General features: G+C 54.4%; 5 protein-coding genes across 5 annotated transcripts; 1 reads left to right on the top strand and 4 right to left on the bottom strand.

Moving 5' to 3' along the window:
- Window positions 1–105: 105 nt before the first annotated feature.
- On the bottom strand, window positions 106–1,727 carry CABS01_01512 (galactan 1,3-beta-galactosidase; the record flags this gene model as incomplete). The annotated part of the gene is made up of 4 exons (XM_060534892.1): window positions 106–768; window positions 827–991; window positions 1,096–1,527; window positions 1,635–1,727. 4 exons carry the CDS (start codon window positions 1,725–1,727, stop codon window positions 106–108), a joined length of 1,353 nt encoding a protein of 450 aa, XP_060398081.1.
- A 1,428-nt stretch (window positions 1,728–3,155) lies between these two features.
- On the bottom strand, window positions 3,156–5,801 carry CABS01_01511 (uncharacterized protein; the record flags this gene model as incomplete). Its single annotated transcript, XM_060534891.1, has 3 exons — window positions 3,156–5,193; window positions 5,253–5,632; window positions 5,706–5,801. The coding sequence occupies 3 exons, from the start codon at window positions 5,799–5,801 to the stop codon at window positions 3,156–3,158; spliced, it is 2,514 nt and encodes an 837-aa protein (XP_060398080.1).
- Window positions 5,802–7,026: 1,225 nt separating this feature from the next.
- Window positions 7,027–7,332, bottom strand: CABS01_01510 (uncharacterized protein; the record flags this gene model as incomplete). The annotated part of the gene is made up of 1 exon (XM_060534890.1): window positions 7,027–7,332. One exon carries the CDS (start codon window positions 7,330–7,332, stop codon window positions 7,027–7,029), a length of 306 nt encoding a protein of 101 aa, XP_060398079.1.
- A 905-nt stretch (window positions 7,333–8,237) lies between these two features.
- CABS01_01509 (uncharacterized protein) lies at window positions 8,238–8,594 on the bottom strand (the record flags this gene model as incomplete). The annotated part of the gene is made up of 1 exon (XM_060534889.1): window positions 8,238–8,594. One exon carries the CDS (start codon window positions 8,592–8,594, stop codon window positions 8,238–8,240), a length of 357 nt encoding a protein of 118 aa, XP_060398078.1.
- Window positions 8,595–11,570: 2,976 nt separating this feature from the next.
- Window positions 11,571–13,581, top strand: CABS01_01508 (patatin-like phospholipase; the record flags this gene model as incomplete). Its single annotated transcript, XM_060534888.1, has 3 exons — window positions 11,571–11,637; window positions 11,740–12,295; window positions 12,372–13,581. The coding sequence occupies 3 exons, from the start codon at window positions 11,571–11,573 to the stop codon at window positions 13,579–13,581; spliced, it is 1,833 nt and encodes a 610-aa protein (XP_060398077.1).
- Window positions 13,582–14,313: the final 732 nt, after the last annotated feature.

Here is a 14,313-nt window from a genome sequence, read left to right as displayed (position 1 = left end):
TTCTTCATGTATATATTTATTGTGTGAATATCACTAACTTCACTTGCCTATACCATCCTCATGATGTCTTCCACAACCTCTTCAACTTTTCGTGACACTCTACCCCTAATTGACCGGCACGAAAATGCGGTCAATGTCAGCAACCCATGACGAATCCGAGCTGGCAATCTTGATAGTGTTTGCAGACCCAGCAGTAAGGCTACAGAACACGGAGCTGCTCCCGGGCGTGTTCCCATCAGAAGTCGGCAGGAAGCCAACAGTCTGCGAGACGCCGTTGCACGTCACCGTGCCCCACCGCTGGCTCGTGTCGCCATTCAAATGCTTCACGCGCACCGTCGTCTTGCCGGAAGCCTGCACGCTCACCCCGGAGAACGTCACGCTCCCGCCGGCTGACCCTCCGACGTAGCCCGCCGCCGCGGACCTGCTGCACCCCGTGCACGCGACGCTCTTGGCGCCGCCCGCGAGCGTCGCGGACTCGCCCTCGTACGACGTCTCGCTGGGCCCCGCGGCCCAGGTGCCGGCGGCGGCGTTGGGCGTCCAGTTGACGCGGTCGGCGAGGGTGATTGTGGTGCCCGAGATGGCGAGGGGTAGCCAGACGTAGGTGCTCCGCATGAGGTTCGTGCTGACCCAGCGGTCGCCCATGTAGATTGCCGTGTCGCCCAGCGGGAGGATGTAGGTCGTCTGGCTGGTGTACGTCTTTGAGCCGACGGTGGCGAAGGTTGCCCAGGAAGACCAGGGGCCTGCGAGGGAGGTTGCGTAGGAGTAGACCTTGAAGGAGAGTATGTCAGTCTTTGTTTGGAAGTGGGGAGCGAAGGGAGAACGTTACGTTGTCGTTCGGGTCCCAGCCGGTAAGCTTGCTTCCAAACATGAAGTAGTATCCGTTCTTCTTCCAGATGGCGGGGGCCTCGATGTGATCGGGCCAGAGGTAGACGTTGCGCGTGACGTTGAGATAATCCGAGCTCAGGGCATTGATTCGGAGACCATTGGGTCGCTGTTGGGTTTAACTCTGTCAGTCTCCAGCTTATCTTTCACATTCATCCCCCGTCGTCAAGACAGCAAGTTAAAGGGGATCCAATAGGTAATCTCAGAACTCACATCCTCAGTCAACAAATACGCAGACCCATCATCATCCTGAAACAACCCAATATCACGACTTTGAAACCCCAAAGGCTGCCAACTACTAAGATACGTGTACTTGCCGCACACCGTATCGCTCGTCGCGACTCCGATTTTGGCCTCGCCGTAGTTGCTGCTGTCAATGTGCATGTACATGACGTACTTCTTCGTCGCGCTGTTGTAAATCACCTTGGGACGCTCGACGACCCGGGAGGGCCCCAGGTCGCCCGCCGCCGTGGTGCGCGAGAGTAAGGCACCGACATAGGTCCACTCGACGAGGTTGGTCGAGGAGTAGCAGTTGATGTTCTGGAAAGCCGACCCTTCGGTCTTGTCTTCACCTATGAGGTAGTACGTCGAGCCTACTTTTGTCACGCCGGCGCCGTGGGCTTGGATGTGGCGGCCTGTGTTGGTCTGGATTGTATCATGACAGAAATTAACTGGGTGATCGCCTCTCTATGGAACTGGATTTGAAGGAAGAAGGATGCTGGAGGGGGAGAGGGGGAGTGTCTGTTTCTTACCGCTGACCATGTCCCGCCGGAAACGACTTGAAGCGTGGCTTGCGCGAGGCCCGCGCCCGCGAGCAGGGAGGCGAGGCCGTTGAACAGACGCATCGTGAAGTCACTCAATGCTCTTGTCAAGCCAAAGTGCGTGTAAGTGTGGGTGAACCAATTCAATGGCTTGAAGATTCGCCAACAGACACAAGGAGCCAAGAAACAGAAACGCCCTGAGATCATGGTCCTCCCCCGGTCTTCATATACTTTGCCCTCTTCCTCCATATCGTCCGTTCGTCCCGGAACACATCAATCGCCAGCCCCATCCGTGAACCATCGCAACGCCGTTGTCCATTCCCAAATTATCCATAGTATCGAATACAACCCACCCAATCTCGTTCCCACCCCCGCCGGCTCCGGGATCCCCATGTCAATCAAATACCGTGTATTCAAGCGCATCTCAGAGGAGCCCTGTCAGTTAAGCTTTCCTAAGCTTTCACAAGCTTTCCTCCAGCCTACTCCGGCCTAGTTTCTCCTCGTGTCCCGGTCCCCGTTTTCTCCACGCCGCCGGGGGGCAGGCGCCGTCACGATCAAGTGAACGATACTAGAAGCGGCTAACTCGGCCGGACAATTAAGAAATCCTTCCAATCGTCCCTCAGCGCTTCCAAAATTCCAAGCCCCAGTTCAGACCGAGAGAGGGAAGAGAAGAGGGGGAGGGGAGGGGGGCGAAAGAAGTGGTTCATGTCACTAATCAATATCGTTGTCATGTGCACAACCATCAGCGTCTCCATCGGGAAGCCATACCCTTTCAACAAGCCTCCGTGCCCGACGTCGACGGTGCCTGGTGTATAATTACGTAGGGGCACCGGTAAGCAAGACGATTCAAGGCCAGGGGCAAAGCTAGTTTCCCCGCATTTTGACTGCGACGCCAAACCAGGCGCGCTGATGCGCATCGGGCATCGGCGGATCTACAGGAATCGGGTTCAGGTGAAGCACCGAGGGCTTCGAACTACCGGGCAAGTACCGGGCCCGCTCCGGGTGGCTCTCAAAAGCTTGGTTTGGTGATTTGCAACACCACCACGCGGACTAGTCATCATTGATTAGCAGAACTCTCTTCCCCGGACTCCTCTCGGCTGGCCCGCTCTACAAAGCCGGGCTGAAGAAGATCAGACGAACTGCATAGGATTGATACGGTTGAAGAGAAAACGGGGACCGGGGGATCGTACAGGCACGGTGCATTGATCTTCAAGATGGTTTCTTTTCTCTTGGCTAATGTCTTTTCTGCCATTTTGTTCTCTTGATTCCTTATTCTTTTCCCACACTTGGTGCTAGCAACACGAACTCAACGAGACTGGCTACTCCATCATCGCTAAGCAGGCGAGCTATGAGCCAGTGAGAGGCAAAGTATGGTCAAAGAGAATGAAAGTCGTTCATGTGTCTCATGTCAGTCGTATCCGATTAAACTCCTTCCAATCGTTGATGACGCCGTAGCATATAAGGTCGAAGAAAAGAATCCGCAACGCCCACGTCAGTTTCCGTTTTCACACGCTAGCCGTCCACTTCCATCTTGTCCTCGGCAGTGTCCTTGGTCTCAGTTGTTTCTTCAACATCCAATTTCGGTTCAGGGTATGCCACCGATATCGAGTCTTTCGAGTCTCCACCGATAGGGCCACCACCGTTGCCAGGGCCATTTCCGGCACAAAGACGATACTCGCCGTCGTCTTTCCGCTCGATGATACCTTCTTCAAAAGCCCACTTTGCCAGCAGCCGATCAACACCGAGTCGCTGGCCCTCACCCTTCTCCATATGTCTGCCAACATGTTCTGTCCATTCGTCCCAAGAACCAGGCCCTTCAAAGACGACTTGGCAATCTGACTTGGGACATGCCGACCTCTGAGGTGGCGACCGGCGTGTGACGAGGCAAGTTGTCTGCATCTCCTTGACGTGACCTTCCCACTCAACTTGCAATTTACTGTCTCCTTTGGCAATGGCTTTCTTGATCGCGAAAGGTGCATGCATGCGACGAAGATGTTGGGTGAAGAGATCTTTCCGGTTGAACTCGTTGCCCTTGCCCTCGACTGTGCTCTGTGGACAGGACGAGCACCGATAGTATTGCAAACAGAGATGTTGGGAAGCAATGTGACGCTTCCACTCATTCTTGGAGCCAAAGGTGCTCGTACAGCCTGCGAACGAGAAGGCACAAGGGAACGGCCTTGTATGCGCGGCCGCAATATGTTTGCGCAGTGACGAAGAATCCTTAAAGGGAGCATGAGTACATAACGTGCACCTCGTCTCTTGCTTCGGTGTCGCTTTCTGCAAGGATCGTCGATGCTTGGCCTTCGCATTGGGTGTACTCATGTCAATCGAATGCAACGTGTCGTCTGCACCAGACTCATTCGCATCGTGGGATGAACCGGTATCCTCGTGGTTTGCAGGCATCGCCCCATCTGGCAGAGTCGTACGTTGCCGCTCCACGGCTGGCGGTGCCTCATCGCTCAAGTGGCGAACATGGCTGAGAGCTTTCAGCTGCTCTGCCGCTTCCTGCATCTCGGCCGAATCCTCAACATCGTCCTTGCCATCAACAACTGCGGCAGCAGCGGCAGCCGCTGCAAACGGCACGCTGGCCGGCGTGGTTTCGACGCGGTTCGCCGTTTCGTGGAAAGATGCGTCTTTGCTGTCTAATGAGCGCTGGTGCATAGATGGTGTACTTGCCGCCAGCTCTCGCGCTTCCAACAAGATGCGTCCGTCCTCGACTTCCTTTGCTGTAACTTTAGGGATCCCGGCAGAGCCTTTGAGCTTCTGGTACAGGTGAATCATGTTATGTGATGTGATGTATCCCAGGAAACAGCAGACCTTATCGTGCTGTACGACGTTCCATATTGAATGGGGCATTGATATTAGAAGCATGGTGGGCGGACCGAGAAACATTCCCTCAACCTCGATCTTGGCAGCCAAGGGTGGCGTGTTGTGAAGCCAGCCATTGAAGAAAGACATGTCTGGACTGGCATCTCCCACGAATGTGGTGCACACAAGCACTCGTGGCTCATCGAAACGTAAATCAGCAACAGATTCAGGGTCAATGAGCTGGTCTTCGCGCACATCCCTCGACAGTGATTCCCCATCAGACCCATTGCGCGGCGATTGCTGTTGACCCGCCCGAGCAGGCAAGGGAGCTAAGCTCAGACTTTGACCTTTTCCAGGTGTAAGGGTGAAGCAAATGGGAAGTTGCGGTGATGGTGGCGGAGTTTTGGTGGCACCGTTTGTGAGTTTAGCTGCTTGTGCGGTTTCCTGCTGCCTCAACTGGACAATCTCCTCGTGTAGCCTCGGTACACTGAATGGTCTGCCCGCGATGCTCAGCTTGTGCAAAGCTTCAATCAAGTGATATGTGAAAGATTTGCCCGCAGCCTCTCTGGGATTCTGCTCAGGACCGCCAGCTGCAATGGCTTGCTTGATGCCATGGCTTCCAGACACGGGTATATCACGAACGGAGCAGGCGTCGAGCAACAACAGAATATCGGACTGAGCATCTTCAAACAGGCAGCGTACACCATCCCACTTGAGCTTTGCGGCATCTTCTCGGATATTGCTATGGAAGGGCGGTCAGAACGGTGCGGAGACGTGTTTTGCAGCAGATTCTCGACTCACCAAGCCCAGTAGAGCTGGTTATCTGATCCAACATATGCATAACCGGCGTAGTAGATGATCAGCAAGTGATTTGGTCGGGCATGTTCGAGAAAAGAAGCCATCTGAACCCCAAGCTTGATGCTGGGGTTGGGTACGGTCGGGATGGCCCATCGATTCGTCTGGTAGTTGTATCGGTCTCGTAGTATGTTTTCCAAAGCCGTCAAATCAGCCTCGACCGAGGTATCCTCCTCCCAGCGCAGTAGAAGCACAGAAACGCTATCGTAGGGTGCGCGCTCGGTTTGGCGCTGGATCAGCATGGCAGCATCTTGAAGATGCCTCGCGAAGGATTCGAAGTCATGGCGTTCGGCTGGAGGGGCCTCCTGGGTTGGGTGCTGCTGAGGCTGAATGGGTTCAAGAGACGGTTAATTCCAGCAGCTCAAATCAAGCTACGGGAGCGCAGAACAGAATCCTCACCGATTCATGGGGGAAAGGAGCCGGTTGTGTGGTGTGATTTGACGGCGACTCCTTTGGCATAAGCCGCCGCTTCTTGGATGGCTGGGGTTGTTCCATCTACAGTTGTCAATGGGAAGACAATTTGTACAAACGCGGTTTGGAATTGAGTTGCGTTATGATCATGGAGGCGCTCAATGGAGGGGGAAAGTTTTGGAAGGCAAGCACTGGAGGAATTGGGCGATGGCTGAATTGTCGTGGGCAGTGATAATTGGGGGGGTCAGAAGAGGTACCGAGGAAGTCTACATACAGCCTCGTTGCGGGAGAAAGGCAGGAAAGAGGTGGAAAGGCTCTGGGCCGATCCTGCCTCTTCTGCGACGGGCCAATCAAGGCTCACCAGGTACTCGCTGGTGGTCCGTGCAGCAAGGCGGGCAGAAGTGAGAGTGGAGCACACTGGAGCTTCCTTCCTTCACCTCGCGCTGGCGGTGACTTCTCTCCGACATTGAGATGCACCTCGCTCAACCAGTCACTCACTCCCCATCGTGTCATGAAGCGCTGTTCTTTCTCCCTGCTTACAGAGGCTTCATCATCTGTTCCTGGCTGAATCATTTTCTGTCTTGTCCAATCTCGGCTCACTCCAATCTGGTAATTCCGCCAAGCTCAAAACCATGGCGGCCACTTTTCTCACCTTGCGCAGACATCAAACATCCCCGTCACTCGTCCTCCATGTATGTTCTTGGGCAACCTGTAAGGTATTAGGTATACAACTCATGCAGATTGACTGGGCTGAGTATACCACCTCGCGTGTGTGAGGTGTGAGTGTGTGTGGTGTCTGCCCGGTGAGTGTAGTGTACTAAGGTATGTAATGTGTGTGTGCCCCTCATTCCGCCGCCGCCGCTGCCTCGACTGCCCCTCCCTCCTCACGCCTTTGCCGTGCTGCTAGGCGTCCAAAAAGACCTGATAACTGGTCTCTCTCATGCACCCTGCCTGAATCACTGCCATTTACTGGTGCCACCTGTACAACCTTGTGCTGCAAGGCAGCTCCGTTGGGCATGCCTCGGACGTCACGTCCAAGGCCACGCCAGTCCGCTCCCTCACATCTCACTCCCACCACTCACCTACTCACTCACGCCCATCTCCCGCAGTTCCTCAAGGTCATTCTGAGCTTTGGTTGTGTGCTCTCAAGGTCATGAAGCCCAGTAAGAAAATGATGGCGTTTAGCACGGATACAGCTTCGACACAATTGACTTTTAACGTCGGGTGTGTTTATGGACCTGAGCTGGCCTGGTCACGGTCCCTGCCACCTGTCATCCGTTACACATCTCATCCCCCATCATCATTGGATTCATGCCCATCCAAATCTGTCTGTCTGTGTCTTGTCGACCACTGCAGCACGATACCAATCGGTGCTACCGCCGCCACACACGAGGCGTGGCAGCCCAGTCAGGTCGGCTAATGTAGTCTGACGGTCGACTGGCGAATAGCGCCGCAGCGCCGCGAGGTCCGCCAGAGAGAATATGTCAAGTCCAGGCTTGGGTTGACCGACAGACTGGGCAGCGTGGCAGCATGGCAGCATAACAATGGCGAAAGAGGGAACACCTTCTGCTTGGCTGATTCCCAAGTTACACTTTCTACCCGCGTCGGAAGGCATGGCTGCAGGCCTCTAGTCCCACCACATCAGACCCTTTTCACCTTCCTCACTCCATCCCCCTTTGCTGCTGGCCAATTGAGCTTGCACGATCGAGTCTCAGCAGCTTCCATTGCATCCGCCTCCTATCGGCTGTTTTGCTCCGTCAGCTACACTTTCCAGCCCACGCGTTGCGCTATTGGGCCTCGTCGTCCGCCTCCGCGTTGTGGAGGACATCCACACCGTGTAACACATTGCCCCGCGTCCAAAAGCCCAGGCAGGCTACCTACCTTATATATACGGATGCTCTACTATCTATGAACTTCAATACTCCATCGCGCTCTAAGGACTGCGTCTAGGTACTGCAGCACATACACCAAAAAAGCCCCAGCAGCTTCGCCTTGTGCCATCAAGTGCATCTCAGGCCTCGGTAATTGATGATCTGAAGGGAGGACCCTCCCTGGTAGCAAGGAATACAGCTGTCGGGGGCTGGGAGCTTATACATGCGCGGGATCATGCAATATTGACATTCGCTTGTAGCGAAGTCCAGGCCGTGAAGCAATGCCAGTAGCGTGAAGAAGTCGCAAAGGGCATGGTGGAAATAGGATTTATCTCGTCATCCGCGCCTGAGACCATCGCAATTGCGGCGGCAAGGCTGAGACGAATTGTCGCAAATCTAAATTGCCTTCTTACGCATGCTATCTTAACTTTTAGGGCCCGTTACCTAGTCAGGTACTATATGGACGTATTTGTTCCAGGCATGAGGAATGGTTTCCCAAGACGAAGCAGGCCGGGCATGGACTTGGCTACAGACTCGATAGAGGGGATCTTTACAACTTGATGACCTGTTGAAGGTTCAATAATTCTCCAGTATGACTCTGTCTGTTCTCTTTGCTACCGACCTGGGTCCATTGAAAACATTGCTGAGGTCAGCAGTTATGGGAGCTCCGGGCGCGGCTTGCCCCGGGCCGATAAGTGGACCCCGAGCAAGGAGGCACCCGGTGTTTGTTGATCCGTTCTCTCCGGGTTCTCCCAGCCTCTTGTTCATTGCTGGTCGAGAACGCCGAATGTGATGAACAGCACGCCGGCCCCGAGGACCTCATGGGATGATGGGATCTTCTGCTCCACCATGATTTGGCCGCTGGCATGCCTAGGTTGCAGTAAATAACCGGTTGACGACATTGCCCCAAGGAAGGAGCTTGGAGACACGGAAGACGCCCGCAGTCGAAGTAGTCAGTCGCCATGGGCCCGCATCCTCCGTTGCCAAGTCGGATGAAAAGTACCATGTTCTCAACACGATGACCGAAGCAAGAGTCTGCGTCTGAGACGATACACGTTGGCGGACACAAGTGACGAGAGGAGAAAGCGAACCCTTGATACGGGACGGAGGGCCCGGTCAAGGATCACGGCATTCGGTGTGCGGGCCGCCTGGAGTGGACTTTACCAGTCCACAAATCCTAGAGACTCTAGGAGTCGGGCATGAATGGGCCTCCGAAGAGGCGTTGACCAACTTTTCATCGAGCTGGTGAAGCCTTTTCTCTCGTGCCTCTGAAATAAACCCAGCAAATGAGCGGGTTGGGATTCTATTGCCAAGAAGCACTATCAAAAACCGTCCCAGGAATCGACAACCAGGAGAATCGTGTTTTGTCACGCGAGCGCTTCCAAGTGGCGACAAAGGCTCTGAACACTGAAGTCCGAAAGCTCCAAAAGCAAGACTGACGAGTGAGAGAGTTGGGAACTCGCCCAAGCCTTGCACAGCCACGCGGGAATGAGGCTTCGAGCTTCTAGTTCGGCAAGAAGAACACACCATAACCAATCAACATCTTGGGTCGGTGGGCTACCTCAACGCTCGAGATGGGAGCTAGCGCAGCCAGGCGGCACATGCAAAGCTGAAAGCTGATGGCACTGCTGACGTATGGGTGTGGTCATCCGAAGGGGTCCCCTGTCCGCATCAGTAGTAGCGAGTGTGGGAATACCTACTGTACGGAGTGCGCAGTAGTCACTAGGATACCTACTGCTGGCAAGTTCTCGTGCGTGGTGACAGGCTGACAGCTGCTTCGCTGCAAGTGAGAAACGCATGTTATCGTTTGTTTTGCAGCCAAGTCAAATGGTAAAAATCCAAAAGACAATTTCCATCGACAAAGGGGCTTCGAATGAACATACACCGGACATGGCGAATAAGCAGTTGCTTAGACGCGGGGAAGACTGGGCTGCTGCTCTTCTGTGGTCAGAAACAAGCCAAGGCCGTGGCAGCACGAGCATGTCATCGGGGCCCAAAGTAGCCGAAGATCTGGTGGGGCACTTCCGCACCTCGAACCATGGGTAATGGTAATATGTAGAAGATTGTTGAGTGTTTCTCGGCCTCGGTCTCCGCTCGGAACCTGTGACTTTGAGGTCTTTTGGTTCTTTTGAAGGGACCATCTCGAGAGAGCGGGGCGTCTGTCAGGGCAGACGGTAGTGCGGCAGAGGTAGAGGCACTATCCGCACCCGTGAACTGCTGCGGCGCTGTTGCGTGGGTACTCGCAGTGTAGGTTTGACGGCCTCGATTGGAGTTGTCGCGAAAAGAGAGGTTCGAGAATGGTTCTGGCTCTAGTGCAGGTTCCCGGGATCCTCCAGCAAGGAACATGGCCTCAAAGCCTAATGGAAGGCCCCCAAAGTTGCACGTCCCGGGAGAGTCGTGGGTGGACGGTCGGTTTCAAAGGCCGAGATTGGGCGGGGTTCGCAAGTATACGGGATTGCGTGGAGTGGGAAACATTCTGCGTCCCTGCGGTTTTGTTTCGGCTACGGTATAGACAGGCAAGGTACTGGCTGCGAGACTGCTGTGCTGCTGTAACTTGCTAGCCTATTGAGCCGTGTATCTGCCTCGCGACCTGCCTCGGGGTATCTGTCGCGTTTGCAGGAGTCTTGATTTGTCTGGTTCGTCCTGGGATGTCATCTTTGGAATGTACCGGGAGGCCTGGGCCGACTGACTATCCGTGAAGACTTGGATAGGATACTCGTAAGTTGCGATAGGCGAGAAATAGGAACAATAGGCGATGTCATCTTTTGTATACTTGGGCTTACCTTACTAACCTTACCCTCGAGGTACAGCAGTTACGCTTGCGTTTGTGGTCAGAACATGAGTTTGGCTGTTCGCTCTCTCTGATAAATGAGAAAGAATGATGCAGAAATGGTAGAGGGAAGAAGGACCAAACTTCCATCCGACCATCCCATCCCGCCGTCCCGAGGCAGGTACACTACCTTAGAGGGGTATCTTGGACCTTCCATCCCACCACCCAGTCTCTCTTTCCATCTCCCACTTTTATTATTTGCCTCTCACCACATTCTCTTGCCGGTGCTCCCGATTCCCTTTTTCACTTCGCGTCGGCGCCCTCACAAACTCGAACAGATATTGAGAGCAAGAAAGATATCACCTTCCCATTATCTCGCCTTCGCCGTGTTGCGAAAACGCACCCACGTCGGAGCTCTACGGTCCAGGCACCCCTCAGTGCCTCGTCAAAGAGAAGATCCTAACCTAGTTGGATCTCACTCCCGCCTCCCACTCGCTGACACCACAAGGGGAGGGAGCCAGGACAATGGGCCTAGGAGCAACGGCGGCCTTCCATTCGTGCCCATCCTTAAGTCGCTAAAATACCCTGGGCGATTTCTAAATTAGCTACTGTGGCGTCACACCCAGTCGCGGACTCTGAGGTCGAATACAGGTTCCCGCTGGGGTGTTTTGCTCCCCGTAGCCATCGCCATCCCAATCGCTACCAGCCGACCATCTTCAGACTTTCGCCCATCTTCCGGCCCAAGCTGCGAATGCGACTACATTCTGCTAATCATCGGTAGAGTGACCACAAGTGGTGAGTCCATCCTCCACAAAGTGGGCAAGTGACAGGGTTGGCCAAGACCCCATCCGAGTGGATGGTGCAGGGCGCAAGCCGTTTCTTTGCGTCACCCTCCCACTCGTGATCAGGCCTTGTACTTGTATTCGTGGGTGGGCGGTGGATTATTACCATCTGCACTTTGCCTTACCCGCCTTGCCTTGCTTTGCCTAAACTAATTACCTACTTACACACTTGCACCTACAGTACTAGTCCATCTTCTCCGAAATTCCTAATTTTCGCATCTCGCAGAAAACAACAAACCCTCTGCGAAAAACCAACCACTTTGCGACCGCCAATAGACATTTCTCAACGACAACCGATACCCCACACCAATATCAAGAAGCCCGGTGGATCGCGACCAAGCCAGCTTACCCACGAGAGCTTGCCCAAATCATGGACTCCAATGGGGTCAGGAGGAGGGACACCACAAAGGGCCCTCCCCTACGCATTCTGTCTCTAGGTAAGCAAAGTGAAGCAGACCGGCCACTTTCGCGACACCCAAATCGCGCGCAAAACCCGCGAAACTGGCCCGGAAGCGCTCATGCTAACATGTCTATGACAGATGGCGGAGGAGTCCGTGGTTACTCCATGTTTATCATTCTCCAAGAACTCATGCACCGTACCTTTGTCGAGATCGAGGGGAAAGCCCCGCGGCGAAACGAAATCCCTCGGCCTTGCGATCATTTCGACCTCATCGTAGGAACCGGTACCGGCGGTCTTATAGCCCTGATGCTCGGTCGACTGCGCCTTGATCTAGAGCAGTGCAAGGAACTTTACGTTAGGTTGACGCGCATGGTCTTCGAAACCGACAAAACTATCGCCGGCATTCCCTACCGCTCGACCCTCTTCAAGGCCTCCAAGCTTGAAGAGGCTATCAAGGAGGCTGTGAGGGAGCACACAGTGTATCAAAAAGAGGGCAATGACGGCACCGAGAACGATGTTCTCAGCCCTCTCAGCGGCTACAACACCTCAAATCCCCGGAGGCATGCAAGCAACGCCAGCACTGTCAGCTTCAGCGCACGTAGCCCCCAGGCTCAGATGGCACGCCCTGCCTTCAACTCGCGGTACGGTGACCCAAACGCGAGACTTTACGACGCAAGGGAGAACAGGACTAAAACGTACGTCTTTACCTACTGACTGCCGGTACTCTGCCAGGCACGTAGCAACGCGCTTTGAACTGACATTTCCCTTCAGCGCCGTCTTGGCAATGTACAAAGGTTCCCGCAAGGGCAACCCCGCCGCCGTACTACGATCCTACGATTCGAGAAGAGAGCCTCCGCCAGAGTTCGACTGCAAGATCTGGCAGGCTGGACGAGCGACATGTGCGATCGGCCTAGCTTTCAAGCCCATTCAAATCGGGCAGTCCGTTTTTCACGATGACGGTGGCGGCACCTTCAACCCTTCTCCCGAGGCTCTTGACGAAGCCGTAGTCAACGAATGGCCGGGTCGCGAAGTCGGCGTGTTTCTCAGCGTTGGTACCGGCAGACGGCCCAAAGGAAGTGATGCAAACTCCCAGATGTGGTACGAAGGTTTCCTGGGAGAGTTTGCGGAAGCTCGCCGGAAGCTTATCTCCAAGATTGAGGGATGTGAGGCTATCCACGAGCAAATGAGGAAAGAGCACTTATTGAAGCGGAACGTCAACGTCGAAAACTACTACCGTCTTAATGTGGAGGTTGGCGTCGGCGAGTTTGGTATGAACGAATGGCATCGCCTGGCCGAAATCAGCACGAGCACACGGCAATACCTGAGGCGGGAGGTCGAGCAGAAAATGATTCAAGGTGCTTCTGCGAAGATGGCCAAGATTCACAAAGCGAACATCAGGTTCTCACGCCTACCAGAAGTCCCTGAACTGGTCAAGTCAAATTCGGAGACGACTGAGCCAATGTCGTTTGCGGTAGAATTGCCAGCCGAGATTCCTACATCGTGGCCGCCACACAACACACCGCCCAGCCGTCAGTCTTACGAATCTGGCTCTGAGCACTTGCACATTCCCTCACCAATGAGTCCTTCACCAAGAAGTTCCGGCGAACGGCTGCAACCATCGTCGTCACCACGGCCCGAGCAACGGCCCGTACCCCCGGCGAAGGACGATGAGATTGATAGACTTGTTGTCACTGCGCCCACCCCAGCGCAGTATCGCTACGCAGCAGGCGCTGATAAGATTGCTATCATGAGCCCGGATGAACATCCACGATGGCAGAACCAGCCTTACAGTAATGGTCCGGTCCAGCAGTCACAACAGCCACAGCGTATTCCACCACCGCTGCCTCCCAAGACACCACTCCCGGAACATCAGGCAGCCGGAGGCCGTCGTCCTGTTGGCTCGTCGCCCCTACCCTATCCAGTGGATGACGAGCCTCCACCAGTGAATATGGCTAGAAAACCGGATTACCGCGGGAGGTAAAGGAAGGAAAGATCGATTGGATACCCCATTTCTCCACATGAGAGCACTCGGAGCGCAGTCATACCATCAGGGAAGTGGATATCATGCTGGTTTGTGAGGCTCTGTTTCTTCAAGAGCACACAGCAAAAGGGAGTTCTCTTCGGAAAACGAATCAGGTTTTGGGGGGTTTTAGGTCAGATACCATTCCAACGCATGCGATTCTACTGGCCATGTGCAGTGGTGGAATAGCACGCGGCCATTTTAATGAAATAATGACATTTCCTCGCGCTTAGACATCTCACTCAAAGTGCCTACTAATTTCTCAGTGCAGCAAAGGAGCGACTACTTCCAAGCCCGGGACCTTCCCGCTTTCCGGGCGGTGGCGAGAACCCGAGAACTCGGTCGGCTAGTGGGTCACTACGTCACGGCGGAGTAGGCCCTGCTGATCGCGAACCGGCCTTAAGCTTAAAAGGCACGTTCCCCTGAGCTTGCCAAAACGTCCTTACTCCCATTGTATTTCCGCCTGATTTAGTCACCTCGATTCGTTTTTGGTATATTGGAACTTCAATTCTGTTGGAAATTTCGCTGCGGACTCTGACAGACCAAAAGCTCAATATTTGGGCTCGAGAATGAAGCTACAGCCGTCGACACAGCTTCGAATCTACTACCTACCTTATTCCACCTCATCTAAGTATAATGGCGTACGCACCACATTCAGCTAGCCAACGAGGCTTTTTCCAGGCTCGCCGCCCG

Source organism: Colletotrichum abscissum, assembly GCF_030869225.1.
Source record: "Colletotrichum abscissum strain IMI 504890 chromosome Unknown Scaffold_3.1, whole genome shotgun sequence".
Lineage (NCBI taxonomy): Eukaryota > Fungi > Ascomycota > Sordariomycetes > Glomerellales > Glomerellaceae > Colletotrichum > Colletotrichum abscissum.
Note: the sequence above shows the minus strand (reverse complement) of the source record. Positions and strands in the feature narration are given on the sequence as shown.